We start from the raw sequence: 27,658 nt of genomic DNA, 5'->3' as shown, positions 1-27,658 counted from the left end.
ATATACTATACATCAGTGATGACATTTTTGTTAACCTTGGAAGCACTTCTCTTCAGGCACTGAACAGATTTCCTTGTCCTCGTCTAATGCTCATGCGCACATACACGAAATAATACGGCAGTACACACTAAACACTGCACACGTGTTGTAGCGTCCACACCCGAAGTGCGTGCTGGAGCTCACGAACTTAAGCCGAACTTTAACGACTGGGGAACGGACAGAACACTTCAACTGTCACAATAGTTTACTGCATTCTTGTTTCGTTCCTTAGAATAACGCGTTATCCTACCGTAATATATCATTAATGAAGATTCCGAGTCTCCGTGACGCTCATGCTTGCGCAAGCTTAAGTACTAGTTTGCTACTTCACCGTGAGCAACAAACAGCGTAGAACAATGATTTTAGAGAGAATACCTCCAAGAATAGGCTCTTTATTCATGCTCAGGGTAAGTTGCGTAGTGTGATGCACATATTGTACGCGTGCTTTTATGCACATATTCCTATTCAAAAAGTATGATTATTAGAAAAAATGCATTTATTTGCTAACATACCGAAGTTCGTCTTTGCGTTGAGAGGTCTTGCACGAGCACGTGAGGGAAGTGACTTTGATGTAATTGAAGCTATTAAGTAGCTGAGTTCGTCCCTGTGTCCGTCCAGGCCGCGCTGAGGCAGGCCCACTCCTCGGTTCCGCCGCAGCCGGTGCCTCCGCTTCTCCAGACGCTGCAGCGCTACCTGACGGCTCTGGAGCCGCTCCTGCCGCCAGACGAGCTAGAGCACACCCGTCGGATCGTGCAGAAGTTCGGCTGCCCTGGAGGTCTGGGCGAAAAACTGCAAAGAGAGCTGATCAAGAGAGCGAAGCACTCGCACAACTGGGTGAGAACAACATTAACAGTGTAACGTGTCAATACCTTTATTTATGTGGATAGTCTGTAGTGCCGTGGTACTTTTTTGTTTCAAATAGAAATGAAATAATAGGCCTAATGGGTGCCTTGCAGTTCGTAAAGGGCTCATGGCTCGAGATATAAATTTGCCTTTATTTTATGGCACATTCTACAAGCTTCATCCTAAATCCTCCACAAGCAAAGCATTTTGTCAAGGGTTTTACGATTCATTATCATGTCAACAATTCGATTTAATTTGATGCAGCACTATTGTATCAAATACATTTTTTGTATTTTATTAAAAAAAAATTAACCAGGCTACTCTTGAAGATGTACAGCTTCAAAACATTTATTTTGAACAGACAGTAAATAACATTTTAGGAGGATGCAAGAATGATGGAATTATCAGAAGAGTGTTTTATCTTTCAAAACTTTACAAACAGCCTCAGTTTTGGCATCAAAGTTATGTGCAGCAGTTTTCATTCTGATGGTGCGTGTCTTAGCATGGTGGAGTGTTAGTATTGATCTGGTGTATTTTGTGAGTGAGCGTGTTTCTTAACCTTCTGCAGATTTCAGATTGGTGGGTCCAGTGGGCCTACCTGGAGTGCAGGCAGCCCTTGGCAGTGCATTCGAACCCCGCCATCTCTTTGCCCAAGCGTGACTTCACTGACTGGAGGGGCCAACTAGTGTATGTGACCGCCAGGATCTACACACTCTCAAAATCCCTTATAGAACTGTTTATACAAATGTCATCTTCTATGATAGATAATTGATTGCACACTAAAATCAAAGCATTAATAGACCAGTCGGTTCTTGGACAAATTCCAGTTAGAAGTGATCATTCCTATCCCCTTGGAGTGAGTACTTTGGAGTGAGCAGAGCATGTGTGTGTCATAATGTAATAATATGGAATGCGCTTAGTGAAGGGAGTGATGCAATTTCCTCATTGTCTTCATCTGGTATGTTCTCGTGACACCAAAAAAAAGTTGTATATTAGTTTTTATATATTAGCATATTTAAAAAAAAATTACATACAAATGTATTTTTATTTGCAACAGTAATGCTAACAATAAAAAGACATTCATGACATTAAAACAGCGACATCTTTTAAGAGACCGTGCTGCTTTGACACGGGAACATCCCATCTGAGAATAAGGAAACTGCATCGCTCCCTTCTCCGAGTGCATTCCAAATGGCTATATTTTGACACGCTCGTGCCCCAAGTACCCCATCCAAGGGGATAGGGATGATCCCTTCCATTTGGAATTTGTCCGAGAACCGTAGTATACGGATACGCATACTGATCCATCCCTATGTGTGAGTAATGTCTGTGTGCCTACGTTGTTTCTTGCACAGGTTTGCATCGAAGCTAATTGCAGGAGTGTTGGACTTTAAAGCTCAGGTGGACAGGTCTGGATGATATCAACATACAATGGCAGATAACCGCTAACCTTTAACTCGCACTGGTCTGCATGTTTCAGTCAAGCATTGCCAAACACTGGAACTTAATATCATGATATTATTTCTAATTATATCCCACTGTTGCTGTCTGTAGCTCAGCGTGATTCCCTATCTCTTTTTTTTTTCCCTTGATATCTGTCTTGATCATCTAGTGGGAGACTGGCGATAGAGTACATGCGCGGACAGCCATTATGTATGGAGTTGTTTCCTCAGCTGTTCTCCTCCTGCCGAATCCCAGGACCCAAACATGACCATGTGATTCACTATGGACGTCCACGCCGTGGCCCGGCTCACATTACTGTAGTCAGGAACTACCAGGTAACCTTGATTACCTAGTAAGATGATAGGAACAAAATAGATATTGTATACAATTCAACAAAAATCCTTCAGCACCTTGTGTTACTTCTCATTTGCCTGTAGCACAAGATATTTACCAAGATGTATGTACCAAGAAAATTATATTATTATCATCATCAGTAGCTCATATTTAGGAAATCGCATGGATTTTTATGTGGAAGTTGCCTAGGCTTAAAGTCATAAAAATGACTGGGCTATTTGTTCATTTTGAAAATCGATGCAAATGGCTCTTTATATAGAGTTTATATACACACAATTATATGTGGTTGTGTGCAGTTTTTTCAGCTGGATGTTTACAACAGCGACGGAACACCATTGACCGAAAGTCAGATCCATGCTCAGCTGTTGCGGATCCGTTCTCAGTCATGGAAAACCGATAAGGAACCGATGGGGATTTTGACCAGCGAGCATCGTCACACCTGGGGTCAGGCTTACACACGCTTGCTCAGAGGTAAACCTGACCTACACACTCAACAACACAGGAAAGATCCATTAGCAAGAGTGATGCACATTATAGTCTTTATATACTGGGCCGTGCGCAGGTACTGAGGTCTGAAAATTGTAGATTTTCATGTCTTACATGTGCGCATTCTAAGATGTTTGAAGGTTCATAAATTGAATATTAATATAGGTTTAAAACATCAGTGGGCACTAGTAGCATAAATTATTTAGCAAGATAACAGATGCTTAAACATGAGATTTAGATTAATTGTTGTAATGAATGCCTTGAGTGCTTTGATGCAACCTTTGTTGTTAAAAGCGCTATATAAATAAAAATGATTGATTGATTGATTGATTGATGAATGATCCACGCTACAAACTGGAAATAGAGAAGATAGTATGTCTATGAATTTAATGAATGACGCTATAATTATCCAGGTAGCCTTTTGTAAAATCGAGTGTCTAAAATGATTAAACATTAATTATTTTTTATATTTTTAATGAACGCTGACATCAATTCATCTTTTCTGATAAGTTTAAATGGATTTTTACATATTGTGGGCAGTTTTACTGGTATAAAGTATTTTTTTTGTCCATTACCTTTTGAGTCAAATTCTTACAAATTCTTAGAAAAAAAAAGACCTTTGACCTGTTACCAAGCAAATGAAATCAATTAAGAAGCTGCATCAGAAGCGGCATTTAGATGTGTCACACACTGTTTACTGTAAGACATGAATGCATTTAACTGCAATTGCATATTGCATAACGTTAAATTATATTTAAAATGATTTAAAATAAACAAACCAAAAAATTGTTGATTCGGTTGATTCGTTCAGATTCAAAGCTGGAATTTATTTCTTGTCTCTGTGAAACTAAGCGCTCTAAATATACATTTTCTGCCCCATTTGTCTTGACTTTGTGATTGTTCTAAATGCACTTTAATATATTGAATCATGCCGTGAGAGAACACACTAAATGCACACTCACTAGTCTAGACTTCATGTAATGTGCTCTGTTGCGTTTTGAATATTGTTTGCAAAATACTTGATCATGTCAAAATATCACAGTGTTAAAACAGCTTTGAGAAGATCTGTTATCCTGGCTTTTTATCCTTGTAGCACCAAATTACGATTAATGTAAGGTAATTATTTTACAATGTCTGTTGCTGGAAAAATAGGTGGGTATTGCCCTGATTTCATGGGGCCTGTCTTTGGCTTCACCGAGTTTTATGCTTGATTTAAGTTGAACATTTTTTTTTCTCTCTTCAGATAAAATCAATAAAGAATCTGTGAGGCTGATAGAGAAATCAATCTTTACGTTGTGTTTGGACTCTCCAGTTATGAGGATTTCTGATGAGAAGTAAGAATTGTTTATACATTGATTGAATGTTACTAGAGCTAAGCAGAGTGCTCAGATCTTTACCAGTGATGTTTGATGCGGTGCTAAGGATGTTGGTTGTTCTGCAGGTATTCTAGTCGAATGGCAGCACAGATTTTGCATGGTGGCGGGACTTTCTCAAACAGCGGCAATCGCTGGTTTGACAAGACGCTACAGGTGAGCTGCATGACCAAGGGCCAGCTCCAATGTTCTGGCATTTAATCTAACAAGCACAGGCTCTTGTTAATAAATAAGTATGATGAATGACCCTTTATTCAGGAAATGTATTTATAAAGCAAACCCTGATCATTAGCAAAGTAATGTGTGTATGGAGAATGTAATGATCAATACTCAGCTTGTGTAAAACTGTCATTTATAGCTGTATGACAAGGTTTGTTTTTAACTATATCCGTTTATTTGTTTTTTTGTATTCATTGATAATCCCCCCTGCTCTGTGTTCAGTTTGTTGTTGGTGAGGATGGCTCTTGGGGTCTCTTGTATGAACATGCGACAGCTGAAGGTCCACCGATAGCCACATTGTTGGATCATGTACTAGAATACTGGTATTTACAATCCTAATAATCCACATCCAGGTGCACACTGCACAAACTCTCAGCTAGTAAGATGCCAGCGTATAAAGAGATCAGGGTGGTAACAGTAATTGACTATGTTTTCCTCTCTTAGTAAGAAACCGGACCGAATGCGAGCTCCTTTGATTCCTCTGCCCATGCCCAAGAAACTCTACTTCTACATCAATTCTGAGATCAAATGGGATCTAGAGATGGCCAAGCAGAACCTGGATATGTGAGTTCAATTGTCCATTACCGTTTTGGGCACTTTTTTTTTATTATCCATTTTTTTATGATCAGACACACACCAGCAATCTGGTTTAGTTGTGATAGCTGGGAGGTAGCTGTAGCATTGTAGTAGTCCAGTCTTAGGCCCAAAGGGGCTTGGACCAGTCTAAATTCAGTAAAGTTATAATATGATTATCACAATACTGTACTAACTCCTATCGTTAGTGCAGGGCTATTCTGTTGCATTTACGGCAGTGTTGCCAACTTCACCTTTTTTCTAGTTTGCGAGACTTGCCAGTACATGAGCACAAGGTCTTCCTTTTGTAGTCCCGTTTACATTTTCTGTATTTTTTTGTCATTAATATGTGCTAATATTTTTTTTTTTTTACTTTGTGTACATATGCATTTAGATAAATGTTTCTGGACATTAAATTAACAGTTAATGTTTGAAAAACACACAGCACTGTGTTAGATGTTGGATCCAGATTTCTTTACCAGATCCCATCAGAACACATCTGCTTTTTCTGTTATCCCAATGAAGTCAAGTCACATTTATATCTATAGTTCTTTATACAGTATAGATTGTGTCAAAGCCACGTTACAGTGTCAAACAGGACAGTTGTTACCCGTCTCTTGTATTTTCTAGTTCTGGGAACAGACAAAGTCTCTGTAGTGTGATATCTAGGTGAAAGAGTCTACAACTGTTCTCAGTTGTCTATTTCAGTGTTGAACGTGGTCTGACAAGCACACATTCAACATGCTGTTATAATAAAAAGATAATTCAATAATAATTACTGTTACATTTTTTTTTTTACATTTAAAACCATTCTCTTTTTCTCTAATTTAGATGTGAAGACAGCACAGATGAAACAGTAATAGAAAATAGAATAGAAATGTAATAGAAAATGACTGAAATTGAGTATACAGTATATTATTTAATGTAATATGAAGTAATTTATATAGTAATAGATTTTCATATTGTGTAATAAGAAATCGAGTAGTATGAAAACAGATATTAAATGGCATAATTTAAGCATAGCACAGACGTAGCCTATGTTTGGTCTATGTTTTATGGTGCGCGCACACACACACACACACACACACACACACACACAGACACACAAGCCTGGTACTATGAATTCTACATCCGTCACTTATGTTTGAATAATAAAACCCAAGCCAAGACAAACATAAGTGTAAATATTTGCAGTTTAAAGAATGATGGCATCAACAGTATTCTGAGGCATGGATGCGTTTGAGGCTATAATGTGAAGAAATGTTCAGTTCAGGACGGTGCGGCACTACTACAACCAAGCTTTACCATAATGGATTGAGTATTGGGTTTTCTTTGCAAATTAGGGAATGCCATTGTCTCTTGTGTTTATTAATATGTGGAGTAATTCAAGAACTCTCTGCTGATAATAATATGCTAATTTTTCAAATGAAATTCTCCTCTTAGTCTCATCAACGATTTGGACATCAAATGTTTTAACTTCCAGCGCTTTGGAAAAGAGTTTGTCAAACAACTTAAGCTGAGTCCAAATTCCTTCATCCAGGTGGCGATTCAGCTGGCCTACTACCGGTGAGGCTTTTAGCAGAAGTTCTGGCATCATCCAGTAAAGAAAGAAGATAAAAGTGAATAAATAAAGTGTGCGTTTGGCTCCTGTTCTCTGCTAGAGTCCACAGTGAAGTGTGTGCCGCCTGTGACATCGCTTCTCTGAGGATGTTCCGGGGAGGAAGAACAGACTACATCCGCTCCCCGACCAATCAGATGCTGAGCTTCATACAGGCCTTTGACGATGATGCCGTTTCTGTGAGTAATGGAGCCGTTTGGAGTACATGGTACAGTTAACACCAGTAACTGTAGCACTTTTTAAACTACATAATAATAAACTACATTTATATTTCTTATATGTACTAAACTACTGAGCTATGCTTTGATTCAACCTTCCAACTTTTTTTTATTTTTAAACAAAATGTGCTTTTTACCTTGAACTATGTAATATAATTTCAACTTTATCTTTAACAGCATTCAAAATAGTTTTTAACCTTTCAAAACATGTTGTCATGTTAGCCGACAGGTTACACTCTCATATGTGACTATCAAATATAAAATATCACAATGAAATATCAAAATATTAATCTATTGGTGGTGACGAAAACCTGAATTTGTAGTTATTTAACTATGAATTAAAACAAACTCAACAAAAAGTATGTTATTATTTATAAAGCTTTTGTTCAAGAGTCACATTTAAGTTTTTTTATACATCTTTGGAAAACAAAATCTTATGGTGTTGACATCTGACCATTTTTTTCTGTTGGAAACTGCTTCAGAAGAATGTGAACATATCATGGTTATGACATGGAAAAAATTACATATAGGATTTAAAATATTCTCTGAACTATAAATCTCAGCAGAGCCTGTACTCAGAGCTGAACTGTGGCAAGGGGGTCCTTTAGAAGGACAGCTGCCCCTGATACTACCTGATTTTATTATATTTTAATGAATGTCTATTGGTGTTGACAAAAAGCAGGAACACAATTTTGAAACCTTATGAAACAAGCATGTCACTGAAAAACAACATTGCTTTGATATTAGATATTATTAAGTGTCGCTTTTCATAAAACAACAACTTGTATCATCATTAAAAAGCATTTTTATTCATTTTAAAGCATATGAATGATTGAATGGCTCTGGACACTGTTTTAGATGTAGGACAATAGGGGTCATAGATTTGGTAAAATAATGGGAAATTGAATGGGATCATTGTGTTATATATATATATATAAAGTCTATTATTAAAACCTCATAACATTTAAAGTCTTTGTATTTTTCACATCTAATAGCAGTTACACTTGCTGTACCTTGTTTTGTCTCATGTCTCAAGAATGACTCAAGAAGACTTTAAATAACATTACCTGTTTTATCACACAATTGTGTTTTTGTTAGAATTTTGCAAGTTTTTATCTCAAGACTTTATAACTCCATTTAAAAGAAGTTGCACAATTCTGAGGAAAAAAACAAGAAGTAAGGGACATAAACTCATGATTCTGACTGATTTTTCTTATAAGAATTTTGAGAGAACCTTGGAATTGTGAGGGGAAAAGATTTGCGAATTTTGAAATATAAGCTCAAAATGATCTCTATTCTTTTATTCCATAGACTGCTACATTAAAGCTGTCATATCTTTCCACCCGAGGGAGATGACGTGAGATGTAACGCTGCTCATTAAATGTGTGTGTGTTGTAGAGAGAAGCTAAGGTGCAGCTGCTGAGACAGGCTGTCGATGCGTTCAGCATCCTCACGGAGCAGGTGAATAAAACGGAAACCTCTGACTCTCTGCCCAGATCCTAATTTTTCTTGACTGCGTAATGAGTGTATTTTTTTTTTTTTTTTTTTGATCAGTCGCTGATGGGCCAGGGCATAGATCGCCACTTGCTGGGTCTTAAACTTCAAGCCATCGAGGAGGGACTGAGTGTCCCCCGAATCTTCATGGACACGGCCTATGGACTCGCCACTCACTGGAAACTCCGAACAGGACAGGTAACTTTATAATATATATAAGACATCCTGTAAGTTTGAGAATTCAGAACTTTTTCACATTAGTCTAAAAAAAGTTTCTGCCAGCTTGTGCCACTCTGATGTAATCATCGGATTTGGCTACAAATGAGGCACAGTTCAGTGCTGTTTTTTTTAGAAAGATTAAAACTAAAAGAGAATGTTGTGTGTTTTAATTTTTTTTTTTTTGTAATGTAAAAATCTTATATTAAATTGCCCCTATTATGGGTAAAGAAAGGTTGATATTTTGGTTTTGGGAGTCCCCAACAACAGCTTGACATGCATGTCAACATAAAACGGCTTGAGATTCGTTTTTGAATGCACTGCATATTACCAGTGTTTAGTTTCATGCCCAAATTGAGCGATACTACAGCCAACTATTGTTTTGGCTTCACTCTTCAGCATATATGCTTCCCAACCCTTGGTCTTTCCAAAGCGTTCCACACAAATTGTTGGGTTTACACAGCAGGCCTTAATATTGAGAATACGGTAAGGTTAATAGCACTTGCATGTCGCATCTTCCTCACAGGTGCCCACCAACACAGACAGTGTGATGTGTTTCGGACCCCTGGTTCCAGATGGATATGCAGTCTGTTACAATCCACAGCACGATCACGTCCACTTCTCCGTAACTGCCTTCAACTGCTGTGAGGAAACCAACGCAGAGAAGCTGGCTCTCACGTTAGAAAGATCGCTTTGTGATCTCCAGGAGTTATTTCAGTCCACCATTTAGCACCGTCTAGACGTTCAGAGATGGTTTTAACACTCTAATCCAGCTTCAGGAACACAGCCTTTAATATGTGGTGAACAGAATGAGCTCCTGAAAGTGCCAGGCTTTGTTAAACGACGTTTGCATTGCATTTGAGCACTTGAGATGCAGGTGTACATGTAAGATGGACTGTTTGCTAATAAGAAATACATCGCTATTTTTTATATTTTCAGAACAGTCATTAAAATTTAAACCAGCAATCTAATGTAATACCAAATTTAAAGGCATATGAAATGATCTCATTTTGTGTATTTGTGTCCCTCTACAGCATGGAGTTTCTGATTTTGTGTGACATACCAGCAGTTCAATTAGATGTACACTTCTTCTTTGAATGTTATTTTTCAGGAAGTGACCAAATATTTAACTTGCACATTTATATTTGTGTGAAATCATTAACTGTGTTACAAAATCGGATATTGTTACTATTTAAACATACAGGAGATGTCTGTTGCTCATTATGTCCTGAAAAAAAAAGTTTGTTGTCTGGTAATAAACAGAGTACAGTGGTAACAAATGAGTGTTTTTTTCCCCATGAGCTCTATATATTCTACCTTAGCTCTAACTGAATTTTGGATAAGAGTTAACACTGTGGTACCTAACTTTAGCTCGCTCACTGCTGGTTGGAAGTGCTCAAATATATTTTTGCACCAGTTCTGCATGTACAAAATCAGGAAGGACGAGGAGGAAGTGCTGCTTCTTGCACCAATATGGTTTGCTATAAGGTCCCTCTTGGCTGGTTGCAAAGAGCTTAGTCTGGTATCCCATCCCAGCTCAAGAGAGTTTGGAAGATGGCTACACACAAGATGTGTTTTCAAGTTGAGCTCGATAAACAGGAAAAATGATTTGATTGGGTGATTACATTAGTATCTACAGGGCATGAGGTTCTTCATTTCTGTCTAACATTCCCACTTGGGATCTCCATCTAGTTTTGAGTGTGTTGACATGCAGAGTTGGGAAGATTACTTGTAATTTTTTACTTCAAATTGTAATCTGCAAATGATATGACAAAGATTGCAGTTCAGGTAATATAATCAACTACATTCTTGTTTGTCGTTTTGACATACATGGGACAGTCATATTGATATAAAATACAATTAGTAAGAAAATATTAAATGTAATTAACAATATTCAGTTAATTATACATTATGTGCAGGTTTCCCAAAGGTTTGTAAAAGTACTGCAGGGTTCATGAGTTTAAGAAAAAATCATTTTAAAACTACAAATTATTTTGTTTGCCTGCTTTCGTGTGACCATTAAACAACATCAGAGAACTATGAACATGCAAATATGACAATTATTAGTATGCATTTTAAAGCTTTCTTTAAGTGTATTTAAAATTTAGGCTTAATTTAATCAAATTACAAGTACTTCAAGATCCAGATCACATGTTATACCCAAATCTTTTTCTCCATTAGATCTATTTTAAGGCCCTTAAAAGTGTTCTGGCTTAAGATGACACTTTTGCTCACTTGCTTCTGTTAAGGGAGTGCAACTCCAATTGCAGAAAAGTTGGGATGTTTTGTAAAATGTAAATCTAGAATGTGTCATTTGTTAATTCTCTTTAACATATTAGAATTGACAAAAGTATCCTCATGCTTCACAAATAAACTGTGAGCTGTGCTGGCTACTTACAAAGTAGTGCATGTTATAGTTAGTATTGCAGATATAATACATTTGGAAAATTTCTTCTTCACAAAATTGATGAAGCATACGTCTCTTAGGCTCCACGGTACCTACACCACGTCTGGGAGCACAGATACACGTCTATGTCTGGGAGGGCTGAGGGCAACTAAGCGCGGATATGACGTAGCGAACGCTTGTTGATGTTCTAACCGGAAGCAACAAAAACAGCAACATATCGGTCTAAATATGATAAACGGAGCCGAGCGCACAGCAAAACTCACACAAAAGCTCCATATGGATCACTTATAACGTTATGATTTCGGTTTTTATTGTAACTTTTTCAACGGTTATCTGAATAAGACGCAGTTTTATTTTATTGCTGTCTTTATTGTTATTGTTATGATGAAGAGTGCGTGTGTGTGGTCGCTGCTCGCGGTGTGTGTGTTGTGTGTGTGTGTCGCGTATAAACCGGTGATCATCATTCACGGGCTCTTCGACAGCTCCGCGGATTTTATCAACCTTCACCGATTCATCAACCTGGTAAACCATTCATCTGATAATATTATTATGTGTTTGCTATCCTTGCTCTGTGCCACCAATAGTATCAAATCTCCACATTTGCACAGGGTCAATATACGGACAATAACTCCACAATAGAGGCTCGAATTAACGACAAAAACACGAGACACTGGGAGTATAAAATGATCTAACCTAGTCTTAATTTTTTTAAGGTTGTTAATAGGTAACTATTGTATTTGTTAAGTAATTCCTTTATTTTTGTATCATTACTTTTTAGTTTTCTACCTCTTTTTATTTAAGAAAGTGCATTACAAATATTGTTTAAAATAATAATTGGCATGTTAAATGTACAATACAAACATATTCCAAAGCCTGTGTGGTTTATCAATTGTCAAAATAAATAGGCCTAGGAGTATTTTTATTTTTAAGTTCAATTATTAAATTATTATTTACTGAAATAATAGGCCTACAATTAATTGCTATGGAAAGATGTTTTGTAGTAGTTCCTCTTGACTAAGGATGGGAATAACATGACATTTCTCAAGCAAATACACCACACTGCATGTGTTTGTTGCAGAGCACAGTTTGTTGTGTGTTGATACGTAACAGATGTGTGTGTTTTGTTGTCTGTTGTCTGGTCACAGTCTCACCCCGGCACTAATGTGACTGTCCTGGACCTGTTTGACCGCAGCGCTAGCCTGCAGCCGCTCTGGAAGCAGGTGGAGGGCTTCACAGAGGCCATATATCCCATCATGCAGAATGCAGCCGATGGCGTCCACTTCATCTGTTACTCACAGGGTTTGTAGCCCACACCATAGTGTTAAGCTGTGTTCTATATTGTGGATATACGCATGCCTAGAGGGCGTTGTTGTTAGGCACAATGGGCACCACATGCAGCTGTGGTTGGCTGAGCAGTAATAAAAAAATAACTATTTTTTTTGAGCTGTATTAAACACTAGACAGGACCAGGACTAACTAAAATAAGCCCTGTCTTCAAATGTCTGAAGAAAGAGTACAGTTAGTGGAAAACCAAATTATTACAGTATATTTACTGAGTACAGAGGACCCAAATGAACCATTTTGATTTGAGATATGGAGATGAGGGGATAAAAAACATCTTAACAGTGTCATGCTATTTTAAGTCTATTGGTAAAATATGTTGACATGACTCCACCCCAAAAATGAAACTTTTGTCATTGATTACTTTCCCTCATGTTGTTCCAAGCATATAATAGAAATGCAATGGAAAGATATGCTGTTTGTACAAATCAAAGCTTAAATACTTGTACAGGATGTATCTTTCCATTGCTTCTTAACACAGAACTGCATTTGTTGTGTGTGTCCACCAGAAACTGTCCTAAATGGTGCCATGCTGCAGAATTTTTGAATAAAGTCGTTTTTTGTTTTCTTTCCATACGAAAAGTAATATTATAGTTGAGGTATTCTTCCGCATTATGAAGTATGTCTTAACAATGTACATACTTAATTCATTTTTTTATTTATTTGTCAGAATGGATTCAAGGTGCAAAATGCAGGTTATAAGCCCACAATATTTTTAGCACCTATTACATAGCCTCAAGGACTTTTGCAAAAATAGACTTTTATGTGTGCACGAGAAATTCAGCAGCATAGAGGACGATGCACACTGAGCTACCTATTGTGTAATCAGCCCATTTTGTGCTGGGATTTCTTGGCCTCCGCAAAATGTGCAAAAGAGAGCCAAGACCTTAGACCTTGCAATATCCCAGACTGCCATAGTGAAATCCAGATTTTAAATCCTTTTTTTTTTTTTTTACAGTACCAGTCTTTTTATAAACCCTTGAACTTCCTTCAGCCAGTTTCGTTTCTTGGTTTCTGAGCTCTGTATGTATGTTATTGTCATTTTAAATAAATAACAAAAAAAAAAAAAAAAACCTGAGATAATAAAAATATAGATGATTATACTATATACCAAATACAATGATGAAAATAATGTTCCATGAACCATTTATGTTCAATGTGGTCTGAAAATCTAATGAGAGAATTGTACATTTGAGCATGTAGAAGTATTTTAGAATGTAAAATGTATAGAAACCCTGTTTGTAAGAAACCTCTTCATTTTTCAGGCCCTTTATGCTTGATTTGCAGAGATACAGGGATGTTAGTGTGTCCCCTTGAGTTAATTGTTCAGTTGTACACATTTTCAGTGGTCAAAAGATAAACGTGGGTCACTTTGCATACAGATGGTACTTTTTTCTTTTAAAGAGAAATGTATCAAAAACAAATGCTGATTAAATATCTTTTTGTCCATCTATCAAAACAATTGCATACAATATAACTAAGTGCCACAAATCTTTTTTGCCAAGATTTGTACCTCTAGTATAATCTTTATTCATGAATTATTTGTGGTATAATGCAGCAAGGATTGCAATAGATTTACTAATAGACCTATCAGTCTCTGTGTAATATAATCATTGTGCTGGCTCTGAATCCCAGGTGAAGATGCTCATTTTGACAAAATAGTGCATTACACTGTTCATTTACTTTCATCATATACCTGGAGTTATGTTCTTTTTTGTGCTTTTCATTCTGTTTATCCGTCTTCAGTATAAACAAATAAGATTAAATAAAAATAAATGCATTTCTGCTTTAAATGAATGAGAATCTGTGCTTAATTGTCAGGAAAGTAAAATCACAATCCAAAAAATAATGGTCGTAAAATAGTTTCCTTGTCCACTCTTGACTAAAAAAATTTTACATTTAGATTTTTTTCTTGTATTTATATATGAATGGACTGGTATGAAACTGACTGTTGTGCTACTTGCTATGTGAACACTGATGTGGTGAAATGCTGCCCTGTATGTACATATGTATTTATATAGAGTTTTGCAGGCCTCTAATGGTCACACTATGGTATATGGTCCAGATCTTTACACTCAATAAAATTATTTTTTTTTTAATGTTTCAGTCATAAAAACAATTAAATAAATTGTGCATAATTATGACGCAAAACCCCCTTCAAATACAAAATCTCACATAAAAGAAATTATATTATGTTCGAATTCAACCTGGTCAAAGTTTGCTTAGTATACAAATATTTTACTGCTGTTACTTAAGTTTGTTGTAAAGTTTTACAATTTTTTTTAAGATAGCAGCCGTCCTCATTTAGCTCATACTCTTTGGGGATTTTTCTGATGTGTCACCTTGGCTAATATAAATATTATTTCTATAAGCGAGTACGTGTCTGAATGTGTTTCAGGTGGCCTGGTGTGTCGAGGAATCCTGTCCACTCTTCCAGACCATAATGTGCACTCTTTCATATCTCTGTCTTCTCCGCAGGCGGGGCAGTATGGAGGTAACACACTTTAAAGCATTAAAGCAGTAACACACTGGTTAAGCATTGAATTGAATGCACTCATTGAGGGTTTCTGGTTTTGATTCACATTTGCTCTTCTTTTGTAGACACAGACTATCTGAAATACCTCTTCCCTCAGTTTGTCAAATCCAACCTGTATCATGTGTGCTATACCGCAGTGGGCCAGAAAATATCAATCTGTAACTACTGGAACGGTGAGTGGGTGAATCCATCAGAAAACAGACACGTCAGCGTGCTGCTACCCAAACCATTCGTGGGGCTCCCGAATTGGTGATACAGGGACAAAAAAATGTTGTCATGATTAGCACTGATGGAAAGTGACGATTACAGCGTTACGTTTAAATCTGCTCAGATTATTTAAACAGTTGTTTGCAGTCCTAAGCATTAAAACACGATGCACGTAAATTATCGTAAAATTGTCTTTTTTATGTCTAGAAACCAGACTTTCAGAGCTGGGCCATACGGCTAATACAAATGCACTGTTTGTTGCTTTCATAACGCTAGTGTTTACACTGCCGTACGAGATGTAAGCAGCGGCCACGTTTGGGAGGATGATCAGATATTTGTTTACTTTGCTCAAGTGGAGCATGAAACTAGCAGCCAGACAAGAAACAAGTGACCAAACCTGAGTGACGTGGTTCAGCATACTGTGTGAAATCCACCTTACTTTACCTTACTTAGACGTAATTAGTTATCTTAGTTTACTTACTGACACTAGCCTCAAAGGAACCAATGACGTTAATGCAGCAGTGAGAGGCAGCAGTGCGCTAATGTTGCTAATGCGCAACAAAACAACAGAAGAAGAAAACAAATTCCTCCCTTTTCTGCAGTGGCTTTCACTCGTTTCCCAGTCATCTTAAATGTTCAATTTTCAAAACTGAAATATTTGAGAACATCACACAAACTGACTTCATAAATTTATGGGGGTTTTTTTCACATAAACTCACCATTATAGTGATTAGCATTACTTTTGGTTGGGCAGGAAGACAATTATAATAACTTAAGCAAAGTTCCAAAATTTTCTTTGTTGAAAGTGAATAACCCAAGAACAACCAGCTTAAACACTGCGATGCTTATATTTTTGTTACAATAATGCTGATATTAAGAGGTCTAGTGTTTGTATATGGTATCATGAGATATGCGGTGATGTGTCAGTGTTATTTTTTTTCTTCAGACCCTCATCACAGAGACATGTACATCAACAGCAGCGACTATCTGGCCTTACTGAACGATGAGAGAACAAATCCCAACTCGACCGGTGAGGAAACCCATCACCAGCTTTTATCTTTTAGCTGTCTTTTCTGTAAGAGGATGCTGATTGTGATTTGTCTGGGAAGTGTTTATTACTGGTTTGTGATGTAGAGTTGTCTTTGCACAGCATGGAAACAAAACTTTCTGCGCATTAAAAAGCTGGTGCTGATCGGCGGAGCCGATGATGGAGTCATCACTCCGTGGCAGTCAAGGTTGGATAAATCACTTTCAGTTTTGTCATCTTCAACACAGATTCATAGAAGCTTGAAATGTAATGGTTATTTTCCGCTATTTTATATTATGCATCAATTTCTTGCTTTTCAGTCAGTTTGGTTTCTACGATGAGAATGAAACAGTCGTTGAGATGAAAAACCAGAAAGTAAGCTTCATTTAATTACTTTTTTTAATTCCAGAGCAAAAGCAAATACGATGTGTATGTGTATATGTAACTCACTAATTTTAATGGCACACACTTATATACCGACGTATCATCTGCTGACATTTATTGGCCAATTTTTTATTTTAAAGCCATAACATGAAAAGGGCAAATACAAATAGTTCATTGATTGGAGACAAGAAGTTACACGTCTCTTACATAATCCAAGTTTTTTTTTTTTCTTGGCAAGATAATTAAATTCACAGCGAAAATAAAATCTGCACAGCATATAGTTTGTCAGACAGCATAGTTCAGCCTATGCAAGTGTAAAATCTACACTTTTTAAGCCCTGCTTTATGCAAGAAATCAGCCAAGAAAAAAAACTCCTGTTGATGTATCCTTATTTCTTTAGACGTTAAGACGTTCTTGATGACTCTGGCTTGTTTTCCAGGGGTTTTTGATGGACTTCTTTGGACTGAAGACGCTGTATGCTCGAGGAGATCTGGTTCTGTGTTCGATGGCAGGTGTCGCTCATGTCTTCTGGCACTCCAATGAAACCGTTTACAAAACCTGCATTGAGAAATGGCTTACGTAGATGCACTTGACTACAGATCTTTCTCTATTTTCTACTTGTTGATACAGTCTTGCACATCTCGTTACAGTATACTAATGCATTGCACCAGAGCGTACATTTCCATTGTCTGCTGAATGCCTCTACGACAGGGAGACACATTCAGTTAAATATATAGGTGTAGAAAGTTGAATGCTAAACAAAAGGAATAACCATCAGTGCCTGAGGGATGCATTTCTCATTTTGCAGAATGATCTTAACCACTATTTTTCAATGTGTGTATAGATATTGTTTGTAATTCCTCTTTTAATTTATGTGATGTGTTTGATGTGAACTGTGCTGCTGCAGTAACATTTATGCCTTACATATGATATGTTTGGACATGACTCCAAGTGCTAACAGTGCAATGAGAAAGCAGAGAATGAGGGGGAAAGGAGAAAAAGGGATGGCGTGAAAGGAATAGGAAAGGGAATTGCATTTATTGTATATAACATTACCTCTCCCTTCACATCCTTCAAGCCTCAGCCCAGCATTACATGTTCAGCTCTAAAGGGACTCTGAACACCTCATTCATTTGAAAGACTTGTGTTAAGGTTTTTTTTACTGTTATTTTACGCTTCTAGCAACCTGTTTTTTTATGCTTGAAGATCGTCTTGCTCTAACAAGGTGTCCAAGTCACATAGTGTTAAAAAGGGATTCATAGAAGCACAACCTGAAAGATTACGTTTAGAAATCTATTTCTGCTCTCTGAGGCAAATGTATGCTATGTACAAAACATATTTTGCCATATTTATTGTTCTCATAGCAGTGTTGTGTCTTTTGTCTTATGTTTTAGCTTGCTATTTTAACTGTTTTTAATAAAATGCTTAACAATAGGGATTAACGGATAGTTAACCATGAAGTAGAAGTATAGTGTCTAAAGTAGAAAATTCTTTAATACCGAAGTACACTTTTCAACTAAATGCGGTTTTGTTCGATATTTTAACACCGTGAAACATCTCCAGATGTAGATTTTTTTAAAGGACTTGAGCTGCATACCAGTGTGCTTAACTGTTGTTACTCAAGCCGGCTTTCAGAATAAAATGTACATTTTATGTTGTTAATGGTGTTGTCTATTGTTAAATGACTTTAAAGAAATTGAAGTGGAGCTGTCTAAACCAGGGTTCCTTGAGTCTTTCCTTTGAGGGCCATAGAGTGCTGCAGAGTTTAGTTCTCACCCTGGACAAACTCAACTTCCTTTGATTTTTTTAATGATCCTGAAGATATTGGTGCTCAGATGGGTTTGATCGGGGTTAGTAAAGTGTTGGAGATAACACATTATGTAATCAGATTAGAAGAAATGATCAAAATTACTTTTTTTTTTATAAATACGTAACATTACTCTTTGTTTCCCATGTATTGACTGACAGCTCTGGTGTTGCCATGTTAAGAGAAAAACGGTAGTAAGTGAAGAGCATTGGCTGAAGATGATCTTCCTGTAGTTTTAGGCTAAATAGTAACGTGTTTACTCATCTATTGAGTATTGCACAACTTTTTTTGTTATTATTATTATTATTATTACAAATATAAATATATTTAATCCATTGTTTTAACCAAAGTCTTTGCTGCTGACCTTCAGTCACCCAATTAAAATTTTTAAGTAAGCACTGCTCAGATTTAAAAAGAAACTCAAAAGGAACTTAATGCATTACGTTCCATAAAAAGTAACCAACTATGAACTGTGGCATGGCCTGTTAAGCCAGTCTGGTTGCTGATATACCAGAAGTAAGTCAACAGTTATGTTGATTGTAATGGAGTAAACTCTAAGGGTATACATGAAGGTTACATGAAGTAAACTCTAAGGGTATAAGAGGTTTCAGCTTAGGATGCTCTGGGTTCATTTTGAACCGTTGAAGATACCACATAGATTGTCACTGCTATGCTGCAATACACATCTTCATCAAGATCTTCAACGTCCTTATCATCACTTTTCTTACATCAGAGATAGGTATTCTGGGAAATGAGAACACAGACAAATGACAAAGGAAGCGGTAAGCAAACACAAGAAAAAGTAAAAAAAAAAAAAAAGCGAAGTACACTCAAAAAAGTCGATTTTTTATGAGATAAGCGAGCTAACAACAAGTAATAATATGCAGGTTGAGAATGGACAATAGTAGACAGGACAATGTGATCAATGTTTTTAAGTTATGTGAACTGATGACTAATTTACTGTTAATACACAGAATAAAGGACGATATGAAAAACCATATCAGATGCCAGCTGTTGTAAAACAAGATATTCGAAGAATTCATACAGTGATAAATAACTCTCTGAAAGAACACTGCTTTCCAAGGCCAACAGAATATAAAGAGACTGTTTCCTCCAGCCTCGGAGCAGATTCAGTGTTTAGTTCAAGCCAGTCAGAAAAATCCTGACACCAGGGACACATCTGTGTCCTTCTGCCAGAATACATCCGCCGCTGACTGTGATTTCCTTCCAGCCTGAAAGCATTTTAATTGATTTTGTGCCTAAGTGCTATTTCTTATCTTATAATTTTATTAAATTAGTAACATAATTCTGGTGGACGTGATTATAAATGATAGACCTGTCAATCTGAGTGTACAAATTCAATCCAATTGTAAAACAGTGGCCAATTTTTTTACATATCATCCCTATCCGCTATGTCCTAAAGCAATTTCCCCTTGGTTCGACTGATGTTTAAATGGCATTTTCAACACTGCATTATCATTGTGACACAACAGGATCACCTTAATCCTATAGCCTTAGCTGAGCAGACTGTCATTGCAATTAAAATATTATTTTAAGATCTGTGTATTGTGTAATATTGTGTATGGGCACATTTGAATTAGGATTAACTGCTTTAAAATCTATTGTTTTAGTAACATTTCAATCTCAATAAATCAGAGAGCAAAAAAAAAAGTGTGTGAATCTCAACAATGGTTATAATCAAAAGCTGCAGTGCATGCTGGGTATCTAGTCTTTTGCAGTGGCAGGTGGGTGGTTGGTTTTGGGTGGATGAGTTGGGCTTGGGGGGCAGAACCAGGGCAGTTTGATCACTTGCAGGGGGAAAAAAAGGAGAGGAGGAATCTGCTGAGATGTACACACTGAATTTTGCTCTCTGATTTATTCCCTTATGCTTTTATTTAAAGCGTACTTTTTCCTCTCATCATCTTTAAAAACGAATGCATTGAGAGACTGGTGAGTTTGCACATCACCTGTGTGTTTAAAGCGTCAAGTTGCTCTTGTTGTGGACTGAGCTTCATCATTGTGGGAAAAATGGACAATTAACCAGCGATTAAGGCTCTGGGACAATGCTAGATTTCCTCATCTAGTATTTAAAGGCATTGGAGAATGCATTTGGCTCCCCTGAGTCTGGGGGGAAATGTATTTTCATTTCAGGTCTATGCACCAACAAACCAGTGAAAAACTTTCAGACTTCTTGCACAGGTTAGAAAGAGCTCTCAAAAAGGTCTCGCAAAAGAGGCATCTCTCCTCAACGTGCTGACTTTTTTAATCTCATTTAGCAACTTTTTGCATGGTGTGTCAGTGTTGAAAGAAGAAGGGGAAAAGACATTCGAGTCAAAACCGTAAGCGTCAGCCTTCAAATAGTCCTTCTGAGTTCTTTTCTTACGAGTTCTTATGTGGTGAGGACGGTCACTTTGCAAATAAGTGCACCTCTTCTGAAAATTCAACTGTTATTCAGAAACTGCATTTTGCAAGAAAGGTGACAAAGAACAAGAAGGAAAATCTTCTGCTTCTGTGGAAATGTTTCTGTTAGGTGAGCAGTAAACTCAACTAAGATCAACTCCAGAAGGGTTCGTTGGCCCGTCTCCGTTTGCTGAAGTGACTATCAAAAAGCAGCAATGTAAAGCCATTTTTGATAGCAGCTCTCCTGTCACAATTGTGTTCAAGAGTTGGTATAAGCAGCACATTCCTCATAATAAATCAAATTAATACACCTCAGATGAGGTTTGTGAAACTAAAACTTTGTGAAAACTAAACAAAAAAACGTGCATCATGGTTTGTCTTTTCCATTTATTTGGTCATCAGATGCCTTCATCCTGCTACTTTGAAGTATTAATCAGTGACTCCACCAGCTCAATTTCTCAGCAATAACAGATTTTCAGCCTCTGTGGGCATTTGTGTAAATGGTTGGTGTGTGTGTGTGTGTGTGTGTGTGCGCGCACCTGCTATTTATTTTATTTTACGTTATGGGGACCAAATGTCCCAATAAGGGTAGGAACACCAGTAAATTTTGACCTTTTGGGGAAATTTTTTTAGGTTTTAATGAGGAAACAAACATATAAAACACAGGATGTTAGTACATACAGTATGTGCAGTATAAAAACCATTACGCCTATGAAGAGTCCCCATAAAACATGGAAACACAACGTGTTCGTGTGTATGGCTGATGTGTTGTTCACTTAATTTGCTTAATTTTAACAAATAAAATGCAAAATAAGTTATCATTTGGAATACATATTATGTAAATATGTAATAAACAGAAGAGTCATTTTCTTATTACATTTCCAATGTATCACTACGTCAAGAAACAGTAATGAGAATGAGGTGCAGTTTCACAGAACATCATTGAAGAGCAGAACTGCACGGCTAAATCAAAGCGGAATGATGTAGTGCTTCACGAATATCAGTGTCTGCAATAAAACACTTTTGGTTTAATTTAATGGTTTTATATCTCAAATGTAATGGTTTCATGTACATTAAGCATTCATTATGTGTAATGCATCTCTGATTATCTGACAGAATCCATCCCCATTTCACTACTATTTCCTGGAGTGAATTCAGGCTATAAAAGAGTGGCCATCAGCTCACAAACACCATCATCTCCAAGCCACCTTCTGATCCAGGTACGATCGTGCGTTTCCTCATTTCGTCTTGTATATTGTTTAATGTAGCCAGGGGTTTTCCCTTCAGGTTATATTGTTATATTTGTATTTCAGCCTCTGGTATTAATGATTGTTTTACCTAAATTGAAAGTGTGCACAGTTTTACTATCAGCACTAAATGAAAAAAAAACACGCATTAACATTCAATATATTACATTTTAACAGTAATTACAAATAGCTTACGTGGCATTAGGGTTGTACTTAAACTCTCATCTCATCATCTTGTTCACTCTTTGGATTCCTGGAAGAAAATTCTATATATTGTATTTATTATTGGTGTTATTATTGTGTTCTGTTCACCCCTCTCGTCTTATTTCAGCATATGTTGCTCAATAAACTCCAGCTTCCCCAGTCGACTTGTTCCTTGCGTGACAGTAAGATCTATTTAGGTTTGAAATGTTACAGATAAACTGGCCTACTTAATGAACTAAACGTTTATTCACATATGTTTGTATCTCAACCAGATCATCAGACCAACAACACAATATGGCGCTGAAAGATCTTCTTTGACTTCTCTTTGGAAAAAAAAGAAACATACAAAGTTCTGACAAGTTCTGCCATAAATGTAAGTTCTTCAGTATTTATTGCTTGTTTATAGAACTTTAATTTTATTAAGGCAATATCACACTAGGAGTTGTGTTGTGACTGAATAAAGTTAACAGTTTTTAATATATTTTACTGTATACCCTATACTGTATAAGGATTTTACAGTGATAGTTCAGTTAAAGATGACAACTTTTAATTCCACTTCGTGTCATAAGACTTTGGTTCGCATTCAAAATACAAATGAAGATATTTTTTTCCCTCCAGTGACAGTCAACACACTTTAAACACTTTAAAAATTGTCCGGTTTAGACCAAATTTTCTGAAAAGACTTAATCGCTTTATTTGATGGACAGATTTAATTTAGATTTTAATTTACAAGTAAACATGAAGTAGTGCACATGTTAACCATAACAACTGAAAACACAAGCATGCTTGCTTGTCGTATGAGAATCAGTGAGGTTCATTCGGGTGTTATGAAGAACTAAAGTTTTTGAGGTATCAAAATGTTAGTTGAGGAACAAATTTCAATAAAAATATTCTCATTTCTGCTCTGCAAAGACATTAGAGTAAGGTTACCATACATGCCATTTGTCTATTTAATTTCTATATTGACTAAAATATCTGGCTTTTGGATTTATTTGCTTGTGTATTTACTACCACCTGAATGTATATAGGTTAGTTTTACCGCACAGTTCTTATGGATCTGATTTACTGAGCTTTAAAATAATGGCCGCTATCCACCAGCATCACCAAGCTTGAAAGAGCCAGGATACATTTTTTAAACTATGTGTAAAAAAAACTGAAAGAACAAAGTCATATACAACTGGGATGGCTTCAGGGGTGAGTGAAATATAGGGACATTTTTGGGTGAACCATTCCTTTAAAATGTACGCATATTTGCATCACTTTAACCCTTGATTTCACCTTCTCACACACCATGACTGGTCCATCATGTACAATGCCTGCAAGTTATTGGTCAAACAAATTTTTAGTCATTAACTTTAAGGTAGTGAAAACAGGAAAACAAAGCCAAAACAAATCCGGGCAAAGACATGTCCAGGGAAAATGGCACATATGGTCACCATACATGAAACTGAATGAATGACGACACAATGCAAATTTTTGAGTGAACTATTACACATAATTATTTACATGGCAACAATGAGATTTGAGAAACATATTATGCCATCTATTTTTTAAATAAGAATTTTTTACCTTGAGAAATTGAAGCATATTAAAACTAATGACTGGTTATGCTTCCTCTCAGGAATTTGTGAAACAATGGCACAACACAACATCAATGACACAACTGGATCAGATAACAGTGCATTCAAAACAGAGCGGGTTGCCTTTCTAATGAAACAAGATTATGCAGAACAGGTATTTATCTGGGTCCTTTCAATCATTGAGATTCCAGTCATGATCCTAACTCTGATCGCCTTGTGTTTCCTCGTCAAATCTCGGCCTGCTGCTTCATTTTTTGTTGGTCATTTGATACTTTCAGATCTCATACAGGTCATATGTATGTTAATATCTGCAGCGACCTCGTGGACGCGTGAAGTGAACGGTGCATATTGCTATTCTTTGATTGTGGGTCTGTATTTTATGGCATGTGTAGCTTTTGAGCGATATCTTCTGGTTTCTCATCCTATCTGGTACAAATCTCACCACTCACTCAAACTCTCCTGTTTTATTTCTGTGTTCATCTGGATGATGCCTCTGATGTTCGCAAGAATTGAACCCCCTCATTTGTATTTTAAAACTCTACCTCTGTGTATAGTGTCTTTAATTCCCTACCCCGTAGTCATTCTCTGTTTTGCTGGCACTTGTCGAGGACTTTCTCACTCGGTATCACTGACTTTTCTTCAGCGCAAATTAATTTTGGGCAGTTTGTTCCTGGTGCTGTTAACTTACACGTTTCTCATTCTCCCTGCTGTGATTTTTGATTTTTTTTTTTTTTATTATATTCGTGATTACAGTTTTTATCTTAACAATGGGTTATTACTTGCAAAATTGTACCACTATCTACATTTGCTCCTGTTTGTGAATCCTCTAGCTGACTGCTTGTTGTACTTGTTTATAAGACCCGATGTTGGTGAAATGATAAAGTCTGTTCATTGCTGTTGTTGATACAACCACAAAACAGTTACAATACTGTAGTGTGCTGTATTTCAACTCAAAAGTCTGCATGGCATTCATTAAACACCTGCAGCTCAGTTTAACCCACTGCTAAATGAGCTGAAAAGCACTTCATCACAATTAGTGCTGTCAGTCAATAAAAAATTGTAATCTTAATTACATGTTTCAATGTATTCATTTAATTAATTGCGAAATAGGTTTGACTGTTAAAATAACCACATATTTTAAACTATTTAAAACTATTTTAAACAAGAAAGTATAGATATTACAAATTGTAGCTTTAGAAATATTCTGATTCAGTATAAAATGTTTTGCACATAAACATTTCGTCTACAATGGCCTAACGTAAACTATGGAACATAAAAGATTTTATGATAATTTAAAATTTTTAAATATTTTTCTTACAAACACAAATCAAACTGCTTTAGAGGGTATGTGATAACTTCCTGGAGGCATATAAGCTTAGTTTTGCATCATTGTACTTGCAGTACTTGTATATATCCGATTTACGGAGCTTCAAAATAATGGCCACTATCCACCAGCTTTACCAAGCTTGGAAGAGCCAGGATAAATAAAAAAACCTCTGACTGTGTTCATCTGAAAGAAGAAAGTCTTATACATCAGGATAGCTTGGGCGTGAGTAAAATATCATGTATATATATATATATGATAGTGTTAGCTTTCACTGTTAAGCCGATGATATTCAGTTCTATATTTCTTTGAGGCCCAATGATACAGACCAAACTGAGAAACTAGAATGTATAAAAACTGGATTACAAGCAATTTCATACTGCTAAATTCTGAAAAAACAGGTGTTAATTATTGGACCTAAAAACCCCACATGTAACAATACTGTCTAACACTTTAGGGCTGCTCTGTTAATTCTTCTTCATCAGTTAGGAACCTAGGTGTGCTGTTTGATAGCAAAACCATGCTTCTAGCATCTGTAAAACTGCATCTCAAAACATATCTAATTTATGCGTTTATCACCTCGAGGTCAGATATTGTATTGCTTTACTACATTGGTCTCAAACTCAATTGCTGGAGGGCCACAGCTCTGCACAGTTTAGCTCCAAGCCTAATCAAACACACCTTATCCAGCTAATTGAGGTCTTTAGGACCACTAGAAACTTACAAGCAGGTGTGATTTAGAGCTGGTTGAAACTAAACTGTGCAGAGCTGTGGCCAATGCTTTATTGGGGGGTTCTGCACGCTTGATAAACGAACTACAGTTGGTCTAAAATGCAAAGTCCTTACTAGAATCAAGAAATCAACCATATAAAATCTGCACTGGATCCCTATTAATACAGTCACATTAACACATTTAAATTCTTGTTAATTACTTAAAAAAGCCCTGAATGGTTTAGCTCCTCAATACTCGAGTCAAGTCAAGTCAAGTCTGCCTTATTGTCAATTCTACCACGTACAGTACATACATACAGAGAATTGAAATTGCGTTTCTCTCGGACCCTATGTGCACAGTAAAGTAAAATATAAAATGTACAAAAGCTATATATAAACTATATATAACAAACAACTACAATTATATACGAGCTATTCAGATATTGACTATACAGATCTTGAGCAAGCTCTTATCTCCTATACAGGGCTTTATAAGTATTTAACAAGATTTTAAAATCTATCTGATGTTTGATAAAGGAGCCAGTGCGGTGTTAACAGAACCGGCTAATATGGTCATACTTCTTAGTTCTAATAAGGACTCTAGCTGCTGCGTTTTGGACTAGATGAATTTTGTTTATCCAGCAGTCATTTAAGTGACATACATGTTGCACCTACTGTGGCTAGGTCAGCAGTTCATTAAATCATTCACACATAGAACGCTGAAGTAGCATTATGTAAAACTGAAATTAAAGCTTTAATAGCGAAAGAAATACAGAAGAAGTGTCAGAAAGAAGGAACAAAAGGCATATTGGGTGCGTATTGGTCATTGTTTATTAAATCAGTGCTTACACAGAATAAGAAAACATGCAAATGGACAATGTGACAAATGTGGGTTAACAAAAATTTAGAATGTGTATTTATAAAATGTGAGGCTTATGAAAGAGAACGTTTCCAACTAAGTCATGCTCTAAGATATTTGGAAATAAATGATCTGTCACTCCAGGTTTTATTAGGTGATGGGCCTAAACAATGAAAAAAAATTGTGAATTAGTTATTTACTTGGAAACGAGATTGATATGATTTAGGGTTTTTTTCTAGTTCCAAACATCCTATATATTGAGCTCTTCTCACTCCTTTCCAGTAAGTAGTGGAAATGCACTTATTAAGTTTTAAGTTTGCCAACCGCCATTAAATCCTTAAAGAATAACCAAGAAAAGAAGAAAGAGGAGGAGCAGGAGGAACAGGAACAGGAACCGGAACACATGTTAAAAAGGTCGTCACTACTACAAAACTATACACAGAACTATAAAGACAAGCAAAATAATACATAATTGAATTTGGAAAGAACATGTTATTTTCACACATCTTCGAACAGGACATAGAAATCTAAATCATATGTTACACATTATAGGAATGCATAATACAGGCTTATGTGATATTTGTTTAACAGAGAGCAGTTATGCAGACATACATGTTTTGGGAACAGGAAAATGGTAAAAATAAATGCTGTTGTGGAATATCTGAAAAAATACATGGGTTTATCGTAAAACATCCCTATCCTTAGTAATGGTTAAAAACTATCCCTAATTATATATTTTTATTATATA

The 27,658-nt window shown here is 36.4% G+C and overlaps 3 protein-coding genes across 3 annotated transcripts in view; 2 read left to right on the top strand and 1 right to left on the bottom strand.

Annotated features, from left to right (window-relative positions):
• LOC122340539 (SH3 and cysteine-rich domain-containing protein 2-like) overlaps positions 1 to 679 on the bottom strand; it is a 34,300-nt gene extending 33,621 nt beyond the window's left edge. Inside the window, exon 1 of the mRNA XM_043234097.1 lies at positions 552 to 679. The gene's annotated coding sequence lies outside the window, so the exon portion shown is untranslated. The remainder of the gene's footprint in view (positions 1 to 551) is intronic.
• Positions 140 to 10,156, top strand: cratb (carnitine O-acetyltransferase b). The gene is made up of 15 exons (XM_043234095.1): positions 140 to 446; positions 658 to 873; positions 1,451 to 1,569; positions 2,238 to 2,291; positions 2,495 to 2,660; positions 2,976 to 3,150; positions 4,409 to 4,499; positions 4,607 to 4,694; positions 4,980 to 5,080; positions 5,202 to 5,321; positions 6,774 to 6,896; positions 6,992 to 7,127; positions 8,565 to 8,627; positions 8,721 to 8,858; positions 9,403 to 10,156. Exons 1-15 carry the CDS (start codon positions 396 to 398, stop codon positions 9,604 to 9,606), a joined length of 1,845 nt encoding a protein of 614 aa, XP_043090030.1. The 5' UTR covers positions 140 to 395; the 3' UTR covers positions 9,607 to 10,156.
• A 1,293-nt stretch (positions 10,157 to 11,449) lies between these two features.
• ppt2b (palmitoyl-protein thioesterase 2b) lies at positions 11,450 to 18,440 on the top strand. The gene is made up of 8 exons (XM_043234111.1): positions 11,450 to 11,805; positions 12,429 to 12,582; positions 15,023 to 15,118; positions 15,226 to 15,333; positions 16,314 to 16,397; positions 16,518 to 16,602; positions 16,715 to 16,769; positions 17,218 to 18,440. Exons 1-8 carry the CDS (start codon positions 11,665 to 11,667, stop codon positions 17,359 to 17,361), a joined length of 867 nt encoding a protein of 288 aa, XP_043090046.1. The 5' UTR covers positions 11,450 to 11,664; the 3' UTR covers positions 17,362 to 18,440.
• The last annotated feature ends 9,218 nt before the right edge of the window (positions 18,441 to 27,658 follow it).

This window comes from Puntigrus tetrazona, unplaced genomic scaffold (assembly GCF_018831695.1).
Source record: "Puntigrus tetrazona isolate hp1 unplaced genomic scaffold, ASM1883169v1 S000001062, whole genome shotgun sequence".
Classification (NCBI taxonomy): domain Eukaryota; kingdom Metazoa; phylum Chordata; class Actinopteri; order Cypriniformes; family Cyprinidae; genus Puntigrus; species Puntigrus tetrazona.
This window is presented reverse-complemented; position numbering and strand designations above follow the sequence as displayed.

What these genes read in the sequence shown, in the direction of transcription:
- cratb (XM_043234095.1), top strand. Translation starts at nt 396, where the DNA reads ATGATTTTAGAGAGAATACCTCCAAGAATAGGCTCTTTATTCATGCTC. An exon ending in GACTGGAGGGGCCAACTAGT is followed by an intron (nt 1,570 to 2,237) that starts GTATGTGACCGC and finishes TTTCTTGCACAG; the next exon opens with GTTTGCATCGAAGCTAATTG. An exon ending in TTGACGATGATGCCGTTTCT is followed by an intron (nt 7,128 to 8,564) that starts GTGAGTAATGGA and finishes TGTGTGTTGTAG; the next exon opens with AGAGAAGCTAAGGTGCAGCT.
- ppt2b (XM_043234111.1), top strand. Translation starts at nt 11,665, where the DNA reads ATGATGAAGAGTGCGTGTGTGTGGTCGCTGCTCGCGGTGTGTGTGTTG. An exon ending in TTCACCGATTCATCAACCTG is followed by an intron (nt 11,806 to 12,428) that starts GTAAACCATTCA and finishes GTCTGGTCACAG; the next exon opens with TCTCACCCCGGCACTAATGT. An exon ending in GCAGGCGGGGCAGTATGGAG is followed by an intron (nt 15,119 to 15,225) that starts GTAACACACTTT and finishes CTTCTTTTGTAG; the next exon opens with ACACAGACTATCTGAAATAC.